The 25,701-nt window shown below is 45.1% G+C and overlaps 2 protein-coding genes across 5 annotated transcripts in view; one reads left to right on the top strand and one right to left on the bottom strand.

The window, feature by feature from the left end:
* Positions 1–3,347, bottom strand: part of LOC128889803 (venom serine protease Bi-VSP-like) — a 122,948-nt gene extending 119,601 nt beyond the window's left edge. The window contains exon 1 of the mRNA XM_054147795.1: positions 3,337–3,347. The gene's annotated coding sequence lies outside the window, so the exon portion shown is untranslated. The remainder of the gene's footprint in view (positions 1–3,336) is intronic.
* LOC128889812 (microtubule-associated protein Jupiter) overlaps positions 1–25,701 on the top strand; it is a 53,766-nt gene that overhangs the window by 18,175 nt on the left and 9,890 nt on the right. Inside the window, exon 1 of one of the 4 annotated variants that reach the window (XM_054147809.1) lies at positions 14,763–15,549. The exons of 2 other annotated variants lie outside the window; for them this stretch is intronic. In XM_054147809.1, coding sequence (XP_054003784.1) covers positions 15,488–15,549 — 62 coding nt within the window. In that variant the 5' untranslated portion in view covers positions 14,763–15,487. Of the gene's footprint in view, positions 1–14,762; positions 15,550–25,701 lie in introns of those variants that run through there. One more of the 4 variants, XM_054147812.1, reaches the window with a different exon arrangement.

Here is a 25,701-nt window from a genome sequence, read left to right as displayed (position 1 = left end):
TCAGGATCTTATCGTCGCATGTTGTACACATATATGTATAACGATCATCGCGATTCCCTATATCATACCCGTTATTAGCATACCTGAATCTGTTTGTAAATGCTTATAATCACCTCAACCTGTTCGATTAATTTCAGGTTGTTATGTTCTTAGGGTTCTCGGTTCAAGATGAAGATCTGGCGCTCATCGATATTCGTGTTATGCTAATATAATCATACTTGTTTCTGGGCGTGCAGATCCGATCGTTGATTCGTTTATTTTATTTAATTGAATACATTCATTGGTTCCAAATTGGGAGGTTGCTGGCGTTAGAAACGAAGGAGTTATGGTATGGTCGAGCTACGGGGGAGTTGACCGCGAAAAACGGAATAGTCTTGAGCGTGTAATGCCGCGCGCATAAGCTTAAATATCGGCGAGCTCCGGTGTGAACGACATAAAGGTGTTCACTGACCGAAACGTCTACGCTGGAAGTCCTTCCTGTGTCTAGCCACCGGTTGGTAACGTTTATTACTTGGAATCTCCTTGGAAGTTAGTTCCCCCGATTGTACATGTAATTTCAGGTATCGAAATTATGAATAAAAATCGAATCCTGAATGTTCATTTTTCACCAGACTCCTACATAACCCACCATCGAGACTATTTCTTCAATAAATTTCCTTTCTACCGAATTGTCCTAAGCAAGTTTCACCCTCACACCTAGCCAACGGACCTCCCTCTTCTGCTCGTCATCCAAGTTCTCCGCGATTAATCTTCGCGGAGAAGCGCGAGACCGCGATTCAATCCGTGTACCCTGGCGTAAAACGATAATGGCGACCGGTGGGGGACGAGTAGAGTTTCACTGGCATCAACCGCGTTATGTTCTTACGGTGGTGCATCGCGGAGTTGCATCTAATGACGTGCAACACGCGATCCACTCGCAGTGGTGTACCCGCGACGGTCCATTGCACTCGCGGCGAGAAGAATTCTAATTTGTGGTAGCGTCCGCGGTACCGACGGCAAACTCGATCGGCTCGATTCGAAATTAACGGCTCACCTGTTCGCGATCGTTTCTCTGAATAATCTCGCGACCAGATAGCGTCCACCACGGGCTTCCGACAAAAGTAATTGGCTAATAGACGCGCGAGAGGCATCGTGGAAACGTGTTCGGCCGCTTGACAGGATTTCTTGCTCCGTTCCATCTAATTTGCTGGTTCGTTTAGATTCGATAAATTCTACCCCGCCGCTAATTGAAGGCTCCTCGTAATGAAGCGAGAGCCACCGTGACGGCCGCGTGATTTCTTGCTGTATAAACCGATCTCACCGAGAGGAAGGACTCGGTGCAATACGTAATAAATGGACGCTTATTTTTTTGTATTCTCGATTCAGGAATTTTTGCACGGTTGTTCTCATCGCGCGAGATTCTAAAGCCTTCTATCTTTTCTTCCGTGAAGCATTCGAGGAAAAGGGGTGTCGTTACACCAGAGTTACCTTGTTAATTCAGCAACGACCATTTGGGTGGGAGAGCCATTTCTTTGGATTCTTTTAACGGTGTTAACCCTTTTACGGGGTTAAATAAACAAATCACGCACTTAAATAAATCAAGCACCGATGACATAGTGCAGAGTTTCATGCCAATCAATCGTGACAACCGAAAGTTCTGTGGGAGCTCGAATTTCGTGGCCGTTTTCTTGCGCCAAGCCGAGCGAGACCTCATATCCATTTTCACCTTTTCACCGTGACTCGGATCACTTTCTAAGCACAATGGAGGGCATTATTACTCGCAGTTTTCCTTCACGACAACCCGTGCGAATGGCTCCTACGCAACCCTCAGAGAAAGCTGTGTGGATTATAGGCACGTACGCGTTTGTCAATCTTTTCCTTTCTCTGCTTGAGACACGATTATTTTCCTTATATTGTTGCATTTATCAAGCTCGAATATCTAGGTTTATTAATTTCCAAGCGAAGATATCAGGGTGGAGAAATTAATTATCCTCCTTTATATACATACATTTACGAATCTAGTTGAAGTAGAAGAATTAATTTCTACACCTAATATGTTCCACACTTTTTCAATCGAATAATCCAATAATAATTCCATCCCCACTACAACTGTACCTACGCGATTTCCTTTGAACAAGACTACCCAACCATGATCCCCAGTCAGGTGTCCTCGCCTTAGAGATAGCCCGCGTTAGGCGTGAACGATTATTCAAAATATTTTCTCGCCGACAGACGGTGAGAATTTACGGCTTTAAACGAGATTCATTCGGGTTAGCGGACAGCAGTCATGCTTGGGCTCCGCATTTCTTACGCGCACCTTTCTCGCCGATACTAATTGCGCCCGTTGAATTCCACCTGACCGCAGAGTGCTCCCCCCTCTTCGCTTAGATAGCGTCTTTCTTGTCTTCCATCTGTGTTCCGTGCAATTTTGCCCGATCGATTGCTTAACGGTACACTTTCCTACTCGTACGCGTGAATTAGGTTGCCCACAGTGTTCCAGGAAGATCGCTCCAAGAGCTTTTATCTACGGGGGACTACCCGTCGAAGCGATTAAAAAGCACTTTCGTCTCCGAATGGCTTCGACCTGGCGTTTCGTCGATCGTCGTTCCTTTCTTCCCCTCGAATGTACGCCTGCATACTTTCTCGCGTCGAGTTATGGGGCAACGAACGCTTCCTGGTAGACGATACCAGGCAGAGTAGGACTCCGTTTATCGGAACGTAATGGCACTCGATGCTCGATTCACTTGGACCTGCTTCTGAGCTCTCTTATCATCGAAACTACTGCTACGTGAATGCAGCTGTAGGGTAAATCGAGGATTATAGGGAAAATGTAATGGATTTGGTTTCAAGTATTAGCTTAGGTGAAGTGTATTGCGTATTTATTTGTTAAATTTCTTTGTAAAATCACCGAACCGTTGACACTCGTTTTACTACCATTTTTGGGGTCAATTATTGTAACAAAAACTTCTATAGAGTATTAAGGAATCTTCAGGTTCTTCAATTTTCTACCTTTTCTAACTATAGTTAGCGAGATAAGTCACTTGATTGGTTCTTGAATCAACTCGTCTATCTCGAGAATTACGAAACGATAAAAATCAACCTCGAAGTGTTTCCTAGAACACTATCGCGAGCATACAGAACATGCGTTGATTCAGACTTAATCGCGTTTCTCGGTGAAGGAGCCCAACCCGAGTTAATATTGGCAAATGCTCGAATCGATAAACCCCCATCTTCGTAATTTCCTGGACATCCGCAGTCTCGGCCACCCTCTGTCTGCGACATGTCTGTCCCTAGCGACCTCTTTTTTAATCAGGGTTGAACGATACGTTTCACGGTCCCTCGTACACCCCTGCCCTATTGCTTTTCAGTTCGCTGTTCGCGACACACGATGGGTTTCTCTGTTTGTCGATAGCACATAACGGTTGGAAACGTTACCCTTTTGTGCCTAGATACATACATGTTTTCTCACGTAACCAAAATCCTCCAAGAACGATTTCTCTGTATCATTAAATTTTGCATTATTTCATCGACGTACTTCTCGGTGGATGGTTCCCCGTTTCCATCTGTTTATGATCGCCGTCACCGCCCCACGACGCGCAAGAATGACCTGGGCGCGGTGTCCAACGAAATCATCATCATCGTCCCTCTAACCGAGAAGAGGGAACAATAACGCGTCACGAAACATAACCGGATGTTACTGCATCGGTCGTTTCATTGTCTCCCCTGGACAGCTTCAAGGCTGCCATCGAAGCATTTCTTCCTGCACCGCGCAGAAACATCGCGATCGCTCCGTTCACGTCGAGAAGAAACTCGATGGAACAACATCGTCTAGGATGAATCGTTCGACGAGGCTTTTGTTGCTCGATCGACCCTGATTGATAACGCACAGCCTCGCGATTACAATGCGTAATAAATCGCGCGTCGCGTTTTACGACGCAGCTTCACTTCTTCGCGAGCCTCCCATTTTTTATTGCTTTACTTTCAGTGGAATTCTGTTTATTCCACTGAACCGATCTATATGACTAAATTGACCTTGATTCCTGGCCAAATTACAATGCTTCAATTTGGTATACTTCTAGGATCAATTTCTGAAAGCATCTATCGAACGCGAGCGTTCTATCGAACTTCTCCACCAGCGATTTGTCACGTGTCGTCATTTTTTTTCGTCGCGTGGTACTTTCGCTGACATCGAATCCCGCTGGTTTTCCGCAGTCCGTAAATCGCGGACGAATCTCCCCCGCGAACCGTTTTCCAGTAAACTTCAACTCCAGTAAACGTGTTCAGGTAGATATTTACGATTTCGCGGTAAATCGTGCATCACGTTTTCCGCTTTCTCTTGGTTTTATAATTACAATTTCGAAATCGGCCGGATCATCGGCGCTCGAGCCGTCGAATCGTTAATTATCGATGAACGCGGAAAATCGAGGTAGAAATTCCGTCTCTACCTCGAGCAGGCTTATTCGAATGATTAGAATAAAAACTCTGATTAGCGATTTAATTGCTACGTTTACTCTGTTAAATACTGATAACTTTTATAAGATATCTAATGACAGTGTAATGATTGCGAGTTTATTAAGAAGGCGCTTTAATCATTCATATTTGTAATTCTTTTTACTATTTTAAAAGTGTACAAGTAAAATAATAAAATGAAAAAGTTGTGCATCGATGAGGGATGATATAACGTGCAGTCTTCTTTAACTCAAAGAGTTAGATATTAGTATTATGTAACTGTAGTGTCCGCGCCTCCCATACCCAACAATAAGGAGTCAAATAAGAACACGAAACTCCCCGTGCCTTATTTTTCGTTTAGACTCCTACATAACTTTTTGCCAATTAAAATGTAGGTTACTTATATTTACGTCTACAATGAGCCTAATTTGCTTTAATCGCTATACTTATACATTCCTGTAGCTTATGGGAACAGGAGTACGCGTTGCTTCCGGGTTAATTATAACACAAGATAGTACAGAACAATTAAAAGAAGACTTTATTGCCTGAAACATAACACGATCGCAATTTTTATTGATCGAATAACGGGTCGAAAGGCGACTCGAAATTCGTTATCCAACTGGAAATTATACCCATCTCTGCTACGTATCCGCCAGCTGCTTCCAGTTATATATCGAGTAATCATTTTCTCCATTTTACGCGAATACCGTCTTACGGTACAATCCCAACAGGATTTTTTCCTCGATAATTCATGCCTCTCGCAAATTGTAAATGCTATCGCGCAAAAAGCACTTCACCGTTGTAACTTGGAGCTTCTCGTTCCCCTGCTATTTATCACACACCGTTGATATTTTAGTTTCATACTTGACGACAGTACGTATAGTAATCACGTTTGTGTACCATCGATTATATTGTCAATATCTCGGAGGGTAAAAAAGGGGAACGCCATATTAGTGCGTTCTATTACTTCCTGCAACCGCGAGTACCGTTTTTCAAATATACACGCGTGCATCGTTATCGAGCACGAGCCGATGCATCGCACGAATCCTAATGAATTTCCATTGTCGATCGTCGATGCGTATCGATATTCGTGGCTTTCGTGTATAGGGTTGGGCATATATCTTCCTACGAATATTAAACCGCGATCGATACACGCGAGGAATAATTATCATTACTCGTTTGCTCCTTGCCAGGTGAAATCATTATTGGAAAGCGTCGACCAAAAACTTGAAAGTGTTTTCATGTATTCTTTATGTTATAAGGCCGATGTACATAGACCAGTTCTATTATTACGAAGTAGTTGACAACTCGTCGAAGAAATGCCTCACAATTAAACTTAACATTCGCACACGACGCACCGAAATTCTATGTCCCATATTCCTCTTCCTCCTCGCTCGAAATGCCCGGTTAACGGTTGCACGATTTCGAGAACGAACACACAGGTCGCGGGACATCCGGTCGCTCCGATGCTCGTTTCCGTTAACGTTTCGCCTCTTACGTATTCCCACTTTTCCTCGTTACCCTGGCGATCCGTATCCATCCTGAAAGAGGTCGCGATCCAGCGCGTGCGAGTTGCAAAATAAATAAATAAATGCATGCACGATGCGGGCGAACGCTCGATCGAGCGACTTCTGAATCCTCGATGCATAATTTACGCGAATATACACGGGCGTCGCGACGCCTAGACTGTGAAAACCTTGTTAACCTTTTTCGCGCGACGACAAGGGCTAACAAGAAGGAAACTGGAAAGTCCAGACAGGGTTTTTGACTAACGTAAAATTTCTGAAAGAACTGTGGATTATTATTTTTTACGTTTACGTGTTCTAAAGGGAATAAGAAGTTTAATGTGTGTTTGATTATATTATCGAAAAGGAAAGTCTGTGAAGCTTCGAGATCCGACAAAAATCTTACCGTCACTCGCCATTGGAGTTTTCACGTAAAACGTTAGATAAATCCACAACGAGGTCCATGACCACATGTTTTCCTCGAAACTTTCCCCTCGATCGTAAACTGAAATTGTGCTCCGTTCGCTCTCTACTCTGTTTATCCCTCGTTCTTATCGCCCCACCTCTAAAGGACACTGACAGGTAGTTTATCGCGTCCGTGACACTGTGTAATTGTGAACGATCGGATTCTGACCTGGGTTGGGTCGAATCATAAACGCTCGGTGCGGACGTAAATAATCGGGGGAAACGTAAATATTGCGCGCAATTCATTGCTGGCGAGAGTCTTGGGTAAGGTCGAACTATAAACGCTTTAGTTAGGAGAGGGAAGATCGAGGTGCTTGATGGCTGCGTGGGATTTGGTGAGCACATGGGTGACCATTCCAGTGTGCTAATAAACGCATACTTAGCGATAAGTGAGTGCGCGCAGCATTGTTGCTACAAAAATTAGGTTGAGTTTGATTCCGATTGGTTAAGCGGAGAAGTTAGGTAATTTTCAAAGTCTTATTTCATTCTAATACTCTAAACATTGTATCATCTGGCACTCGTCGACTTGGCGCAGATTCGCGATCATTTCGCGAAGATCGTTGCTTATACACGGTACAAAGCTAGAAAGAAGTCGAACTCGGTTGTCTTATCGCTGGGAGTTCAGAAGGAAGCCCCGCGAGTATGCAAATCCTCAAGTCAGCGGACTAGATGCGATCAGGGCATTCGCGCTGTCGACGGTTATCGAGTCACCGACTATTAGCAACGTGTCGCGTTGCGTAAAGACTGGCGAGTCGTTAACAAAACGGCTGTTAACGTGGCATTAAATCTACCCGCTCCGGGGTGTCTTGCGCTTTACAGCGCGTTGTTCCAACACGCTTCGCTCTCAATGACTCCCTGGCGGTGCATCATTATTTTCTCTACCGCGAATATACCAGTGGAAGTATATCTGGACTATCCCACGATAGGACCTCCACGTTGCAACAACGCGTGATGTTAAGTTAACGTTTTGCACCGTGGCGGCTGAACAAAATGACGGCGCTTCATCATTTCGTCACGGTGAATCCTCGCCACGTCGTCCATTAGACACATTGTAACAGTATTTCCCAGGAAAGTGCGCGATGTTACTCCTGGCTAACCACTCGCTCGGTATTTAATTAAGCTCGCATCTACGCGGCCAGGTGTTCCGGAATCGCGTCCGTTCGATGCTTCTTTTTGGTTTCGTCACGCCACGCTAGTTAGACAATCTTCGCGGAGTTAATTCTCCTTGTGGTTAAACTCTAGAAAGAAAATGTTGTAAGTTTACATGGGAAGATATTTTTAATAATTATTCAGTGTTAAGGTGTCTTTATTCGTTAGCTATGTCTTAGCTGTCTGTTTTGCGCGCATCCTCGAACAGAGATCGTAGTCGAGATCGATCGAACGTTAATGGAGAGGCAAAATGAGCCCTACGTCGACATTGACACAATGTCGGTCTTTATTGCTGGCTACAAAGATAGATTCGATTTCCTGTTCGTCCGCTTCAATGAGCCATTACGAGAGGCCCCTTTCAAATGACTTCTCCTGGTGGTCTCGAAGTCATCCGTGAAGTCATTGTCAAGGATATCATCGCCTTAGGTCGATATTCTCGCTGTCGATAGGATTCTTCCATACCTCGAGTCCCTCAAAATTTAAAAAGAGTTCTATGTAATTACCTAAATCACTTTCTTGGAATCGATGGTCTTCCATTTCCGATAGCTTCCTCGATAACCTACGCGAGCCAGATCGATCTCTTTTAGGCGAGGTTGGTTGGCGTCCTGTTTGCAATTCGATGTCGATGCCCATTAATTCAGCAGCGAAAAAATTACGTGCAATCGCACTTTACCAGCTGCATCGTTGCACCCACAGAAAAAGTGTGCCTAGAGAAATCTTCGAAGTCTCCTCAGACCTCATTGCACATATACCGTTCAACTCTAGCCTCCATGTTTTTTATACACCTCGAAGGTGTTTCTTAACAACACGCTGTTGTTTTGTGTGGCAGTGTTCATATAAATACCCAACCTTATCTTACAATTCAATAACGTAACGTAAAACATAATACATCGTGTGTCCATTGCTTAATAATAAAACGAAGGAAACTTTTGAGACAACCTAATATATCCTTCGATATTCCCTCGTATGATTAACATATCTCTTAAGGAGCCACGTCGGTGAAATCCTCGGTGAGCAATCTCAAATGCATTCCACGCGTGTCTCCGTTTTCTCAGCTTTCGAGAAATTTGCTCGAGCAGCGACTTAACTGTACGAGGTATTAATCTGCTCCAACCGGCGTTCATTAGTCGTTCCGAGGAGCAACGCAGCGTCTCGACCAGCGACAAGAGACGGTTCTCTTTTCCGGTCGTCGCGGATCGGCGATAAATCCACTCGATTTGCATAAACCCCAATGAAATCGTACGCGATACAAATCAACGATAAATCATGCATTAGTCTGTTTGGAAGTGGCTGCCTCGTTCTCTGGACGACCACCGGAAACGCGAGGAACGATTCTTCTGTCCGTTGAACCGCGAGCGAATAAATCCTTGGTGTTCAAAAGCTGAGTGAAAATATGACAACGAAAACGGGACGTTTTCACCCACCTAGGCGTTCTGTTGTAGAAAACAGTCTGAAAAAATGGACAGAAAAGTTTTTGAGTAGTTATCACGTTAGTTATCGCAGCAATCGTGTTGGACTCAAGGTTCTCTTCGTGGTTGAACGCGTTCGCCACGCAATTTTCAACAACTGTCTGGGGGGCACATTGTGCAACGCCAGAAGTGTCCCTAATCGCTTCATCTTCGTTGCTCGGTCAGCGTCCGTAGTGGACGTTTGTCCGAGATAGAAAGCAGACCGCGTTTCACACTGCAAACTTGACGAATGTATGTCGATTTCGACTTCTTTTGAAAACAGACGTCTCGAATAGCCTGGCGACAAATGTTTGACGACTAAATACTGGCAACGACTGGACTTTAGCTAAAGATGGGAGGTTGCATGGAAAACAACTAGGTAAACTGTGCTCGTTTGCTTAACGGTTTACGTTACGAATCCGTGGATAATCTATGTAGCGATTGCGAGTCGAATACCAGTCGAAAATCGAATATTCGCTGCCAAGGGACCTGGTGAATCGTATAGACGCTCCTGGGAGAATCAATTTCCCCCTGGATGGTAGTTGAACCCGATGCGACTCGTATTATCATCGGGTAGGCCGAATGACACGCATCGCAGCACTCGCGAAACCTCCCGCGCCGAGCAATAATTTATCGTTAATACTTTTCTCCAATCAATCGCTAACGTGTATGCGCGATTCGAGCCCCAACACCGTGTCGGTTTCGACGGGGCTTAATCTCGATCGATGATTTATACCATCCTCGACGTTTCGCTGAAAAAGGGTGACCCATTCCCGACGCTTTCAGCGGTTCATTAATCTTTGCCCGAGATTTCGATCCCGTTGCCTATTCGCTGATAAAACATGCGATTTTTCGCCAAAGTTCTCATGAATTTTCATTGTCAGTGTCAATCTCCAAGCCGGTTCCGTGACGGGCATTAACGCTATACCCAGCAGCAGAGAAATAAAGAAAGAGTGTTGGCGGAAACGAGTCCGCCTATCGAAGCGTTCCGTTTTATAGAACGGAGGAGCATATCGATATATTCCGATATCGAATGAAATACGTTCCATTGAACGGATCTATCATTAAATCCGGGATTAGAGAGCCGCTGGATCGCGAGGCGTACGCGTTGCGCTTACGAAAGTGGTCAGGAAGACCACTAGGTAGATGAGATTATTATTCGCTGTGCAACCTTCGATTCAACAGTCTCTAATTCATGGCGGAACGTTGCCACTCTCTCATCTCTGCACAACCTCTGACAATGCTAGATCTCTTCATTCTTCTACCATCTGTACACTTCAGCTTCGCCATTCAAGTAGTCTATCGCTCACGCGAGAAATTCGCTTCGGAAATTTCATATGGGCACGTATTTTGCCTTCGTGTTTCTTCTTTTTACTTACTCGATATTCGCTCACTTTCTTCTTGTATCGACTTTCTCTTTGTTCGACCTCGTAGGGGATACATTTCAAATGGACAATGTTTTGTTTAAATTTATTTTTAAAGAAATATTTTGCACGCATTTCACCTCTAAACCATTATCAACCAAGGAGAAAAATTAACCGAGAAGTGAAACCCCATGATAATTTGACCTCCATAGGCCCTCCTATTAAAAGGAGCGTTCCCTGCCTCGCGAACCTCCGCAAACACAGTTTACCCAAAGCGATAACTCTTCCTCCAGGAAGTTTCTCGTCGTAACCACGTCGCAGCCTCGCGTTACGTCTCGACAACGCTTTCGGGGTAGTCGACGTTAGCGGCGCACGTTAGGGAACATAATCGTAAAAATAAAATATCGCGAATGCCTACCGTCTAATGTTAGCTCGCTGTATTTTAGTTTCGTGGCCGTGTACCATTCGTTTTGCCGCTGAGGCTCGCCACTGGTGCTCACCCTGTGTGTACACCGCTAGACGTGTGTCCGCTCGAAACGGAAACCGAGTGTGTAACCGCGTTTCTGTACCGTTTCCTCGAGAAAACACTACGCCCATCGTGTGAGCGCCCATTGCCACGACCATTGCGTCTACTGTAACCACTACGACCATCTCGAACAGTTGCTTACGCGTCAACGAGATCGTGTTCGCGCTGTGATTACTCTAGCGTGAAATTTGTCGCTGGAAGCGTCGTCATTGAAACTGTGCCTTTCCAAGTTCAATCTAAGCCTCTTCTAAGCTAAGAAATCTATTAAATCAAACCTTGTTGTTGTACGAGTCTTGGTTCGTTAGTTCGATAAATGAGGAAGTTTGTAGGTCTGTCGTGAACCTTTTTGCATATTCCGTGCAGCTTAGGGTAGGTGTTTCCGTCGTATGTGCAGCAAGGGGAGGCTACCACTGAGTCAGCCTCTTTTGTTCGGTATCTAGGACGAGTACTCGGGGGTGCGAAGCCTGTCTACACTTTGAAGTTCCTTTCGGAACGTTTATTCTCGAACGTGCCTCGATGCGTTCGAGTTTACAAGAACAGTCTGTCGCATTAAGTTTGTCATCTTGCGCGACGAAATACTTTTGTCCAGCGACATTTAATGTGCGCGTAATCCGACGTTTCTCGAGGGCTCACAAAGTTGACAGGAAGGTAAAGCTGTACACGACATTCGACTGAAGATATCGGAGAGCTCGATACTCTAGGGTACTCCAGGCAATATAATTTTGAACACAATTGCGATGGAAATCAATTCAAGTCAAATGTCTCCACTGGATAAGGAGATTTAAACTACATGTTACTTCTCAGTGGTGTTCAAGGAGACAACTGCATTAGAATTTGGAGGCTCTGGGAGCTCAATAATTAAAGATATAAAGATAAAAGAAATATGAATATAACTTTCAAAACCAACTAAAAGTGTGGTCATCCAATTCGAATAAAACAAACTCTAACCAAGTTCATTCTAGCCAAAATAATTGGAATCCCTGGCAGAAATGCTCCGGGACCGAACTGTTCGATACTTGAAAGCTCCAAACAAGCTACATAAACCAACTCAGGAATATCGTTAGAGGGAATATATCTGGGCTGCTCGAGATATTCGATTCACTCTCCAGAAACGGTCTGGGCACGTGATCCCCTAATTGTCTGGAACAGATCGCCGATAAACCGTACCAATTATTTCCACGATTATGGGCAGATTGTTCATTGAACCGTGCATCGACGTCTTACGAAAATCCACCGTTAATTACGCGTTTACTTACGATCGAGCGCGCGGACGGATTGTGGAATCGCTATTATTTATGGACAATTATACGTCGAGATCCTATTTCGTTAAGGAGCGGCAGAATGCACGTCTACTGCGCGCTCCGATCGTTTGCGTGGCCAACCTTATTTCCGCTGGACGATGAAGAACACCAAGACTGACTATCTCATTGAATCCGAGCATTCGTTGATTTCGCCGTTGTAACGCTATGGGGGGGTGAAGGATAACCGTGGCTGGCAACGATAACTTCCAACACTTCTAAATAAATAGGGTAGATGTCTACTGTAGGTTAAAGCAGGGTTTCCTGAACTTTCATTAACCACAGAATATTTTCTAATCTCGTGAAATAAAAAACTTGGCAGGTTTAGATTGAACTTTATCGTAACGAACCAAGAAGGCTTGTTAATGAATCGGAAAGTTAAATAGAAATGTATAGATTAGTTGATTATCTTGAAAGTAGGAATTCCAATCTATCTTTGTCACGCGTCTTTCCCAAGTCTGACAAACGAGCGTTTAATGAATCGGTAGGCAGTATTGCTTATGCAAGAGCTAGTTCATTATAGCTAATTCTATTCAATTCAAATGTCAAAATATTTTAACACTCGTTCCAAGTAAACGACCGAGAATCCTATCTTTCAATAGTTGTTTATAAGCCTCTACCGTATCGACACCATACAGAGTTACCAATTCACAATTTATTCCCCGGGGCTCCGATTTCGGTAACTCGATCTATCGAGCGTTCTAAAAGGCCAACAAGGGGACTGCAATTTAATCAGTTAATTACTCAAACAGTGTTAGGGCCGAAAAATACCCCCACGATGGTTCACGTGTTCGACTCGTCGCAAACAGACGCAACCCCAACCCTTCATGTTCTCGTCTCTTTTGAAGCGAGCCGTAGAAACCCTTAAAATTTCGCATCGATTGCAACGCGAGATCCGTCTCATGTGCATCCGTGTGCGATACGCCGAGGGGAGCGTTATCCTCCGTGGGCTGCTCGAGCTGTCTCTTGCTTGAAACTTCTGGAGACGTGGAATCCCTTTGAATTTAATACCAAGCTAAAAATTAAACGCAAGTTGTAGTTGTTGCATTTATTTCTATATTTGTATTTAGGGTAGTGCAGGAATGTTTTATAATTTTGTGTCCTCACCCTTAAAATGGCACCATTTAACATTTAACCCCTTCGAGCTTTATTCTACAAAAATCGATCATGTTGTACTTGAAGTACCTTAGAAATAAAACGAATAATTAGAAACGGTCCCAGACTTCTGTCTTCGATTTATGTTTGATATAAAACATGCAGCACGTGTTTCGACGCGTCCTGGGGCCATGCATGTGCTAAGCTAACGTTAATTTTTATACGCTATGCACTGTACGCGAACTGAGAATGACATAGTACCGGTTCACTTGCGTGTCGCGTTAAATAACCGTAAGCGAGAAACGCACGTGCGTATCGTTCCACTGCAACGGAATTATGGCCACGCGAAACGTCTCGTTTGTTTATTAATTAACAGGTAAATTGCCGTGGTGGTTATCGGTTGACCTCAACTTTAAAAATTCTTTAAAATATGCGTGAAATTAATACGTTCACTGAAATATCGTTATACGTGCACAGTTTTAAATAATTCTACTGGTGTTAGGAACGTTACAGAATAACGTAGAGTCGAGAACTGCCTGGCTACTGAGTTGAAATGTGCCGTTGCACCGTCATGCATAAATCACACAGGACGTGCGCAACATCTAATGGAAGTTCTTTCAATAATTTATGCGATCGATTGCTCGGGAAATTAAGGTAGAATTAAATTCAGTTAATCTCCCATTAAGAGATACAAGTTGTTATCGTATGTACAAATAGAGTTCCGCTTAATAGAATCTACTATAGCTATTTAATTTGCTGTAGATCAGGAACGTGATAACATGTGTAATGCTCTGTTATAATCTCTGGATATATATTACATCTTCTATGGCCGTGTAGAAGTGAAACGTCAAATCCTTAGAGCTTTTTATTTAATCGTGTAGATGTGTAGATCTTTTTTATCAGTCCTCCTGTAAATACGAAACTCTTCTGTCTCGACTCAATTTTGTACATATTTGATACTTGTTTTCAACCTATTAATTTAGATAAACTTTTTTACTAGATATATAGGGTAAAAATATTTATGAGACTGACTGTACACAGAAACTCTTAAACTACACATGTTTCCCTATATTCAAAATACTCCCTTCCTACTTTGTAAACCCTTTCCCACTCCACCCCAGTCCCACCAAAAGTCCCGGCGACAGTTCGAAGTTCCGCGTGCACGAGTCGAGGGATGATCCCAAAAGAGAGCCTATCCCTAACGATCGCAGCCCTTGACGCCAGGCGAGCGTGGTGGCTTGCTCTCTCACCACCACCCTCTCTCCTGCTCATTATCAGCGACGAGCGACTCTGTCCTCGCACGTGCATCGGCGTGCAGATGCAGCGAAACACGACGTCGATGCCTACGCTGGCGCGCGTCCCTACCGCGCTTCTTCCCCTTCTGTCCCCGGTCTGGTTCGCCGAGCGTATTGATTGAGGTGAATGCACGACGTCGGCGTCGGCGTCGGCGTCGTCGGCCTTCCCGTCGGGGGTGGAAGTGCATACAGCGCCTGGCGGGGTTATCCGCGGGATGGTGTAGCTCTTGGTGAACTGGTGCGTCAAGCTAGGGGCAAGAGAGAATTGTTGTCACCCGAGGAGTCGGATCAGACCGGCGAAGAGCCTCCAGGAGGGCCACGTAGCGAGAGAGAAACCAAGAGAGAGGTAGTAAACGATCGAAGCGAGACCAAGGGATACCCGTGCAGACTGAATCAGACTGACAGAGCTTGCAGAGGGAAACAGGGGGGGGGAGGGGAGAGTCGAAAGGAGACAGGAGATCGGAGCGAGAGAAGAGCGCGCAGGAGAGCCCTAGTGCGGTGAACAGAAAGAGAGAGAGAGAGAGAGAGAGGAGGGAAGCACCGGTGGAGGAGGCATTATATACTGGCTGGATCCTCATTCGGCTGCCAGTTTCTCGCCTGAACGCGGCAACGACTATACCCACGCACACGGTGTCCTCGGCAGCTAAGTAATCGTGATCTTTCGCACGGGGGAGGATCGTTCCGCGGTTTCGCTACTGGAAGAGGAAGAGACAGAGTCAAGGACGAGCCTGAGGGTGGTTGCTGGAAGTCGGGATATAATCGTCGTCTTCGATTATTTTGTGCTCCCGATCCTCCGCCACGCAAACACAGGGGGCTGTTTCTGTGTAACGGGTGAAGAGGACAACGACGAGGAGGGTATCGAAGTGCGTTGAGAAACGTCTACGAGGGAGATTCGAGAGCTATCGTCGGGGAATATGGCCACGTACGCGACATACAGACACGTCGAGCTCGACAATGTCGGATACGGAAAGAAAAGGTAATTTCCGGAACCACCCGTTCTCTCCTACCGCACTGCGGCTTTCCCGGTGTTCTGGACGTTCGGGTAGGTCCTCGGGAACCACCGCGTCCCCTTTCCTCAGAGTATCATTCCTCGTACGGCTTTTCTGAATTTTAATCATTTTCGGTCCTGGTAACCTTCGAGTGACGCTGGGTATATTTTTGGGGAGTACCTCGAAGTAGGCTTAGAATTTTCCAGAAACGGGATAGGAGATTTTCTGGTGGAGATCGGTTTCGGATAGGCGTGGAAAGTGTTTGCAGTGTGTATGACGAGCGAGGAGGTAGTGTAGGGTTTACTTGCGATGGAAATGAAAGATTGGTAACGTAGTTAAAGAAAGTTAAGACGGTGTTCAGATTCTTAGACGTTGATGCAGGTTATTGTTAACGAGAATTCTTAAATGTCGAGATTCGAAATGTAGCAAGATGCGGTAACGTCCGCAGCCAACCCTGACGGGTTCGATCGATTTACATCTCGCGAGGTGGTCCTTGAATCTCGTCGCCCTTTTGCAAGCTGCGGCGCTCTTTTCGCTGTCGCCCAAAGGATTCTGAAAACCCGAAGGTCACTGTCGAGAACTTTGATATCGAGAGCTATGCAATTTCGTACTGGTAATTTCGTTGAGGTAATTCCATCAACGAATGATTCACAACTTCGTCAACCGGAAGTTGATGTGGTTTAGAACCTTGAAAATGAACGATTCCAACCCAAGCCTGACTTATCTACTCTTAAGCACATGCTCGATAAAGCTGTCGCAAAATCCTGTTTACAAAATGTTTCTCGTTCTTTCAATACCTAAATGCGACTTTCTTTCTTCCTTGCTCGAGAGTATTTAAATCCGAACGTGATTACTTCTCTCTCGCAACTGGACCTTTACTGTCATTCTAAGTATCTTACGAGCAGCCTAATCGCCGGGCATCGCGCGATGGACGCGAGAACGGTTATCTCAATACAAAGAGGATAAACAACTGTTACACCGGTACTTTTAGCCGAGTACTTTATCTGTGGAATTACTTAAGTGGTTCCAACCGTGATAAAAATTGTCGGGATGTTTTCCAGGAAGTCCCACATCCTTTAAGGGTACCCTTGTAATTGCTCGCGAGTAGTTTTAAAAGCGGTGATAACGAGCGCGTAGCTAAACGTTTTACAACCGCGTGTTCGAACACTTGGCAATTCTCGAACGCTAATTTTCTCGAGATTGATAATAGATTTTACGACGTAGAATTGGACGTAGATTCTTCTTGCTCGTTGAGATCATCCCGGGATCGGGTAACGGAAGCGTGTCCACGACGTGTCAAATGTCGAGATTGCTCCGAAATGGAGGAACAAAGGTAGGGGAACGGTTGGGTGTAGAAAGCGTAACCGTTGGCTCGCGAGGATCTTAAGTTTCGCGGAAAAGATTAGCTGGCTAATTACTCAATCGTGTCATTCCTCGAATTTTCGCTCCTCGATGTACACTGGAATTCCTCATCCTCGTCTTTTTTCTTACCGTCAAAGACAAGTTCGTAAACTAGGAACGTGCTTTTTCCAGAAACAAATTCTTCTTTTTACGAGTGTTACTTTACTACCCACCAGGATTATTTTGTTTCTTTTTCGTGTTTCACGGCTCACGTAACAAACTCGTTGGCAATAGTCGAATATACTCGTCGAATTATGGCTCTGCCATTCTAGTGAACGGGGCCGTTGCTCTTGGAGTGAAATTCTTATATTTTTAGAAATTAATTCCTCGAACAGAGAAGAGGACGTGCTCCTTTCTATTTTTCTAGTGTCTCGAACAAAGAAACTGCTCAAACTTGGACAAAATACTTCTGTTTCTTAACTTCAAACAATGTCAAAGCAGAATTAGCCCTACTTGATTTCTATAAATATTTTTATAATCAACCAGAACGGGATCCCTAGCAAATTTCGGATGTCGCCCAGGCCGAAAAGATTCGCGCAATTGAGCTTCGTTAAAATGTGGTCAACGCCCTCGTGTAATTGACGTGTACTCGACTCGGTCGGCTGTAATTACACGGATGTCACCTCCGGGCTCATCGCGGTTAATCGTCGTCGTCATGATTTTTCTCTGTACCCATCCCGAAACGTTTCTCAGACGCCCACGTGATCTTCCGGCTAATCCAAGGCCTGGAGGTGTAATCGTTCAATTTTTACCCAGGCAGCCATCGTTGACGGAAAAGTTCGACCGCTACGCGCGGCTTTTGCAATCGTTAGGCTTCTTCGAACGCTTAGGGTCATTCTTACCGCGACTGAATCATCTAGCAACTTCCCCTTGAGAGAAGATTGTAACTGTAGCTAACAAAAGGAGAAAGTCGACCAAGCTGCAAACAGGTGCGACATTGTCTAGGTACAGACTCGACCTCCAGTCTAGTCCTTTCGCACCTGCTCGCTGAGACAATGTCCCAGCAAGTCACGATCCGAGGATAATTTCTCGTTATCGTCCTGATCGGAACCGTACCACTCTGATTGACGCTTATCCGCTGAGATGAGACTTTCTCATCGATGCTCCCGTTACAAAGCTTGCTCTATAGAAACTCCATACAGTAGCGCCTTTGTCCTCGAGTGATAAACAAACCCAACCGTAGCGCGTCTTGAACTTCTCTCGATCGTCTTTGGAACCTGTTCCTTGGATGACATAGGTACTTGAAAAACCACAGATTCGAAGCGTTGGATCTACGTTGAGGATTTCGTGGAAAGCTTCGAACCTCTCGTGTTACACAGTTTTATTATTCACGGAAATTACGTTATAAATCATCCTTTAGTTTCTCGTACCAGAATCAAGAATTCTTGTTGATTTTAAAAATATTCATAAAAATGATCCAGGTCCAATTTTGCTTTGAATTCTATATTATTGTTACGTATGCTTTGGTATCTATATTACTAGTGAAGTTTATGCCAACAACACCAAGGGACAAATCCTATTCTAACGCAAAGTGGAGCACGTGACTCCGACTAGTTCTTCGTGTCTTTGCACCCACTCGCCTTTGTTACAAGTAGCCCCATCCTCGTGTGTGCTCACGTCTCGCGTCGCTGATTTAGCAGTAATGAGAAGCCCAAAGGCGTGTGCTCCAAAGTGCTGATCTTGGGGTTAGGTCTGGGTTAGACGTGTGGAAAATTTGAACGGTTAGCTGGAATCTTCGTCTCCGGGACAGATCGTGTCCTACTTGGGAATCTGTTACGTTCGACTCTGTCCTGACCTACCCAAAGGACCTTAAACTGTTTGGGACAACTGCCAGCTGTAAAAACGCTAGGGCCAGCGTTGCCATTGCCAGAAGTTCGATTACTGTGTCAAAAAGGATTCGATTTGTCGAGTAAAAATCGCGATGACGCACTCTGATAATTAGCTAAACGAATTCGATACATAGTCAAGCAAAAAGTAGACTTTGCCGACTCAACTAGAAATTGGCATCGATCGCGGAGGACACGAGAGCCAATGTCAATTTCATTTTATCTGAGGATCTCTCGAGAGGGAGCACTAATTTTCGACCAATTATCAATCAACGATTAATCTTCGTAACGAGTCCTTCTTAAACGAGAATAATGAGATTTGTCGTTAAACGTGGGTGGGACGTTGTTTTTTCCATCCTACGACTTAGTTTCTATGGATGGTCGAAACGATTTACAAGATGCGTCGCGTCGATCGCATTGGAATTGTTAATCGTATTAATATGTAGTCACTTAGACGTGTTAACGAGAAGATGTAAATTCTAGGTGACAAATGTTTTTTTGTCGCGAGAAACCAGCCTTCTTGAAGTATCTGAATAAGAATTACTTATTGATTCTTTGCTTCGAGTATTAATTAGATTTCTCTTCGGTACCTAGTGTTACTCGATATTAAGTTTGAAAATAATACAAGTTATCAGCTCTCGAGCGAAATGTACGTATCTCCGCGTGCATAGACGTATATATCTTCTACGCACTTACGTTCATCGAACAAACCAGAGCTCGCGATCAACCTCAAGTGTCCACGTGGATCGAGGTGTAACGAGGTATCATCGACGTCGAGTTCCTCGACTTCTTTTTCCCTTGCTCCCCTCTTGACTTCCTCCTGGGCGCCTCCACGTGGATCGAAACGTATCGAGTTACGAGGAACGAGACGCCCTTTCCGGGCACGTCCGCCACCCTCACCTCGAGATGGGGTTACTCACCCCCATTGTCCGGCTTGGACACGAAAGGGTGGACACGGTGTGACCAAGCGAGGCGGGCTTCCCCCTCGGTGGTCGTGGGCTTTTGCGAATACGTTCCTCGGGGCTTCCTGCGCGAAACGGCGGATTTCGCGAGCGCGTGACGCGGAGAAGCCCCGACAAGGCTAACTCTGTCTGGACCTTACCGATTTCTAGCCACCTTGCCTACCCTTTGACACACGGTGTCAAACTCTTCGGTTAGGCTCTTCAATAAATATAAAGGCTACGAATACTTATGTAGGTATCAATGTAGGGTTCTAGTTAAAGAGATACCGATAAAAAGTTATTTCTCTAGTTTGTGTATATAGATATTAAGCTGATGTTCTTAGAGAAGATTGAGGTCTGTGTATATTAGACCAACATCCTCCTACCTATCCATCAAGCCCACTTCCTCAGAAGTCAACATCCATCGTGAATTCTCGATGCTTTAATTCGGACTTGAAGAATTGGCGAACAAAGGAGACGCCACTCATTAAATATGCCCTGCATGTTTCATCTCCGCAGGAACCGAGAAAATCCACCATCGTTACGAGGCCCTATTCAACCTCGAACTAACGAGCACAAACAGAGCCGAATATCGCGTTTCGCTGGTAAACTATTCGCCTCGGTAGCACAAAGTTTGCGTTGGCCCTGAATTATGCACGGCAAACTCTGCGGTAGTGGAGTATGAATTATCGAGGGCCAAGAGAAACTTCTCGTGGGCACGACAAGTTCCTCGTTCCAATAGTCACGATTGTTATCGAAGGTGCGCGATCATCGATCGGTTCCCCAGCTTTTCTCGCGGTTATATTCTTGTCAGCCAACGCGGAGGTACGAAGATAAGAGTCAATGCTCCATGAAAGCGGCGGGTATAAATAAAGGTATCGGTGTAGATGGTTATAGACCGTCGATATCAATGGCGCGACCAATCGCGTCGAACCACAAACGTCGACCAGTCGCGGAGTGTTTCCTTTATATATTCTTTTTTCTACTATAAAGTTGGTGCACACGATCGGTTCGTTACCGTGTCTCCGCTAAATTGGACCGCTTTATTATCCTAACAACGTGTATTCCCATTTCGAGTACCGCCGACAGTGAGTCATCGCCGTCGAACTTCTTCGCCCCTTCTGATGATTCCCGCCTGATCGTAAATTACACCCAACACGGCGCCTTGCACTTGTTATCGCCTCGACGAGACCACGTGCTCGCGAATCGGCGATCATACTCTTGGCCAAAGTTATCGCGCGCAGAGATCCTCGAGACTTTCTCGCCGCTACGAGAGTCCAATCGCGTAGAAAATCATTTCTCGATCGAGCCTTCAACAAGTACGGTGGTCGATTGAAATAAACGACGTCGAAATAAATTTCGATCGGCGCTCGTTGTTCTCGTGATTATCCGCTCGTTAAGCCGCGCCTGGCTAAAGAAGGGACTCGCTCGAAAGGGGATAAATCAACGATTTCACCGGAACCGAATAAGACGATCGGTTACGATGCTGGATCACTCGGGCAGAGGCGTAATTGGCCAATTAGTTAATTTCGCGTAAAAGTTTGTCTATCGTTTCATTACGTAAAATCCTCGACTTTTTATCCGACCGATCTGGCTTCCTTATAAGTCCTGACGATCAAACACCTATTACAAGTGGTTCGACGCTGTTTACGTACGCTTCTTTTGTCTTGCGTCTTGCGACCCGTTACCAGCTACGCAATTAGAGCCCCGTCATTATCGATCGCGACTCGATTGCCGATCGCTCGCCTAATACAGTGGTTCTTAACCTTTTCGATCGGCTTAATGTCTTGTCGACACTTCTGGCTGTATGGAGTTCAGGAACTCGAGTCGAATTTATTTATTGGCATCTAAATATTAGAAGAGAACGTTTGGATTATTTCACGAATAAAAAGAAAACAAAAATTGTTATTCGTTAAAACAAATTTTTGTCTTTAAAGTAACTAAGAAATGTGTATTAACGGTAGGTATAGTGACGAGTAAAACAGCTATTGTTTTCACATATAGAAGAATTTTACAAAATATACACTTTTTACAGTTCATTAGCTTCGAAACGCTCATTCATATTTCCTTGGCCAACTGTAAAAAGAATTTATCAGATTCGTGCTATAAAAAGATTTTATTGGATCCGTTGCTAAACATCGACTGTGTAGCCTTCGCGGTACAATGGTTAAGAGTCGCTGGCCTAATCGATCTCTGATTGCGTTTCCAGCGCACAAAGTCGTTACTTCGTTCGACGAATCGCTCGCCAACGATTTAACGATCCTCTTAGGCTTTCCGAGTTACCTCGAGACGCATGAATTTGCATTCATCGACTACCCGTATATGGCGCTGCGCGACGTCGTGCAGGATGTCGCAAGCTAGTCACTTTGTGACACGGGATGTCTGTGCAACAATCAATAGTGTCGAACAACATTCTACCCTTCACTCTTCCCTTATCAATTCTGAAAATCTCGAGTGTCTAGGCTTCGCATCGTCCGATCTTATTTTCCATACAGACTCCTACACGTATAATAGATATTCGTTGACCTCTGCAGTTTTGTCATAGTAGCCAGACTAAAATTTCAAGTAATTAAATTTCTTAAGAAATAGATCCTCCAGAGTCTACCACTTTTTCTAATCCATCCCCAATTCCTCAATCCCCATTCTATGTCCCACCTAACGTTACAAAATGTCGATAGGGTCGTTTACCTCACCTGCAAAAAAAAAAAAAAATTGACGCTGTCACGGCTCTAAAATGCCACGACTTTCATGTCACGTGAACACGCAGCTTTGCACACGGAAGTCTAGAGTCTAGACCATTACCAGCGAAAGAACCCGTGCGGCGAAAGCCTAAACGACGTTCCCTATTAGTCTGTAAACTTGGAAGCCTCGCGAAAAGACTGGTACCACCACCAGTGGAAACGACTGTCCGATCCTAAACGACACTAAACATAATTCCATTCGATACCATCCGTAATCCCGCTCGAAGTCGTTCATCACGTCGTCTAGCGGCGCACGATAGGTCAAGCCTGGCAAAATGCACTTAGCCCACGTTCGTCTCGCCTCGTTTCAATTAGAAGCATAGCTTTTTAGCTTCGATTCAGGAAGTTTCGATTAGACGAACACAGGCGATCCAATCTGCAGACGTCCTCGAGTCTGTTCCGAATAGCATGAACACACCGTTTGCGTTGGCGTGAACCTGATAGGGGAGAAAGGAAGTTAGGAGTAGGTTTAGGTTTCTTGCGGGAGGACGTACACAGGGTGTATCTCAGCGTGTGGGACTTTAAGGTAAACTATAAATCGTTTTAATCTCATCACCCTCGCTTAAAATCACATTCGCATCGTGCATAAATTAGATCAAATTCCTCCAAGAATTCATAGAAATCGAGCTGTTATTTTCACGACATCAATGATAAATCGTTTCATTCCTCTCGCCCCCATTAGAAATCATGTTTGAAATCGAACAGTCTTCCTCCTCGTCGAGTGACGCTCGTATAATTACCAGTTTCCTTTCGAGGCTGTGTCGCGCAGGCCTGATAATGACTTAATCGTCCCGTTCCCAGGTATCGGGACTCTCACGTGGATACCGATTGTTTCGACGGAGTTGCGTGCGTTACATAAGGCACGAGAGAGTCGACGCTCGTTCCCGCGCGTCGAGACGCCAGTAATTATTCCCCGTGTGGCGAACCGGCACGTGTGAATCGGTAAACGCGTCGTCACGTTCGCGCATCGTTGCGATGGATGATTCTAATGGTCCTTCACGGCTGATACGACGCCGAAGGGGGAAATCGTATTACGACGATCGTTAAATGCGATTCATCGCCGTGAGACGGACTTTCTTCGATTTCGACGGTGCAGTGCGGCGTTTAAGAAATATCGCGAGACGGAGGATCAATTAGACGCGATAGACCGTTATTCTGTTATGATTGGCGAGCTGTTGGGAGTCGTTGGTGCAGGATGGGCGCGAAATGGAGAGGACGTTGAAGAGGTCTTGAAATGTTTATTTAAGCCTAACGAGCCGATCGAGATGTGTGGTAGTTTAGTGGCGAATGTAATGGAATCCGAAATCGGGCTCCTCTAACGAATACCCAAGTTCGATGCTCCCACAGTCTATCGAGCAACTTTCAGGATGAGAAGCTCGAACATTCGAGGAACTCCCACGAGTCGGAACATAACAAACGAATGACCGCTGCGTTTACCACCTGGCAATTATTCCCAGTCGCGTCGGTGTATTGGTTTTAGAGATACCGAAGGAACACGCGAGTTTCCACCGTGGCAAATATTTAGCCGAACGTGAAATCGAGGAAGTATTAGCTTGCGCGGTAATTAAACGCCCGGAACAATGACCATTGTCCGAAACGCGATAAAGATTGGTGTATCGACCACAATGCCGCTCCTTGTTATCGACATCCTCCTTCTGGACCTCACACGGAGTTGCCAGGAGCTAGGACGAGTACTCGAGCGTGACTCCTTATTGCGGTTGCGCCTACAGAAAAACGATCCGTTTGGGCGGGAACCCCCTCGTCCTACAGTCTCTTTCTTCCTCGCTCACCTTAAACCGAGCTGTCTTCATCCTTCAGGTGAACATTTTTCGCGCGAAACCCCTCTTCATCCCGATTCCACCAATCGCGAAGCTTGACGCGAGCATTAGGCTGGGCTCGATTGGGTATCGATATTAAAGTGTGGGAAGCAAGGTGTAGGAAGCATCGAAAGGTACCGAGGTCTCGAGTACTTGGTGCTAATCGTATCGGTACCAAAGCTTCTGCGATCAATACTTGGTATAATAGGTGAAATTGATACCTCGCGACCATTAACTTAACTTTTATTGGATACTATAGTTTTTCTTGAACAGTCCCATGAAAAATGCCTCTGTGCTCTTTTCCGATAGAACCGAGAAGGGAAAAGGTGAGACAGCAACTCGTCTAGTATCAGTAAAGTGGAGCACCTAGTATTTGGTGATAAGAGATGGTCAGGATTAATGGCTGGAATCGAAGGAAACGATACGAATTGTGCGTTCGTCCTGTACCTCTGGCGTGGAAGTAGAGTAATGGCCAGCGATAGTATCGTGGGTCGAAATGGACATTCTAGGTAGCCTTTTTGCTCATACGAGGCGAGGTAACGCGCATTCCCACGAGGATGTGTACTGTGCGCAGGGCAATGGTCGGCAATTTGCGGTTCTCAGCTAGATTATTGCGGCTCCCGATTCGCGTCGAATTACTTAAATCGCGTCTCCATTAAATCTCTCGCGACCTGAACGCATATTTTTAGATAACAAAAATAAAACAACTACCTTCTTTTCTTCGATGCACTTTAATGCGCAGTAATAATACTTGATTGCGATCCTGGACACGCGAGGGGAATTAAAGACGAATCGTACAGCGGAAGTCGCCAAAGAGTTAAGTGCCAAAATAGAGACAAATTGTGAGGTACTTGCAATTAGATGGACATTACAGTGTATCGGTACCTGTCTTTCGTTACTTCTTCTTTTTTTCCGTTTTTGTCTGAAAGGTCACCGACCTTAGGAACTGTAAATCGTATCGAGGACCGGTTAGGTCGACCCTGAACCCGTTACGATCGCGTCTGGTATTTAAATTTAGTCCTCAATTTTGGATATTCCATCGCGTGCCCGTCGAATCGATTTGTCATAGCGAATTGGACGTTTTATCCGACATCGCCGATGGCTCGTCGACGGAAGGAGCTCGTGATAACGTCGCGTAGCTACCGTGACAAGACGACGTCCAACGAAAGGGAACGTCGCGGACGATGGTACCATCTCCCTTGCCTCTCCTTTTATTACCTTGAATCAAATTTCGTGCCAGTCGCTACCCAAAATCCAATGTATTCGCGAAAGCTCCAAGTCCTCGATTAGATTCACGAAATTTTTCACAGCTTATCACGTAATATCTCTCAAAAGACATTGATAAGAGTACCTCTATGACGTGTAGTATCGTTTCCACCCACGCAGAATTTCGTGTCACGTCGTATATTACGC

Source organism: Hylaeus anthracinus, unplaced genomic scaffold (assembly GCF_026225885.1).
Source record: "Hylaeus anthracinus isolate JK02 unplaced genomic scaffold, UHH_iyHylAnth1.0_haploid 11997, whole genome shotgun sequence".
In the NCBI taxonomy this organism is placed as follows: Eukaryota; Metazoa; Arthropoda; class Insecta; order Hymenoptera; family Colletidae; genus Hylaeus; species Hylaeus anthracinus.
The sequence above is the reverse complement of the archived record's forward strand: the minus strand, read 5'-3'. Positions and strand labels throughout refer to the sequence as shown.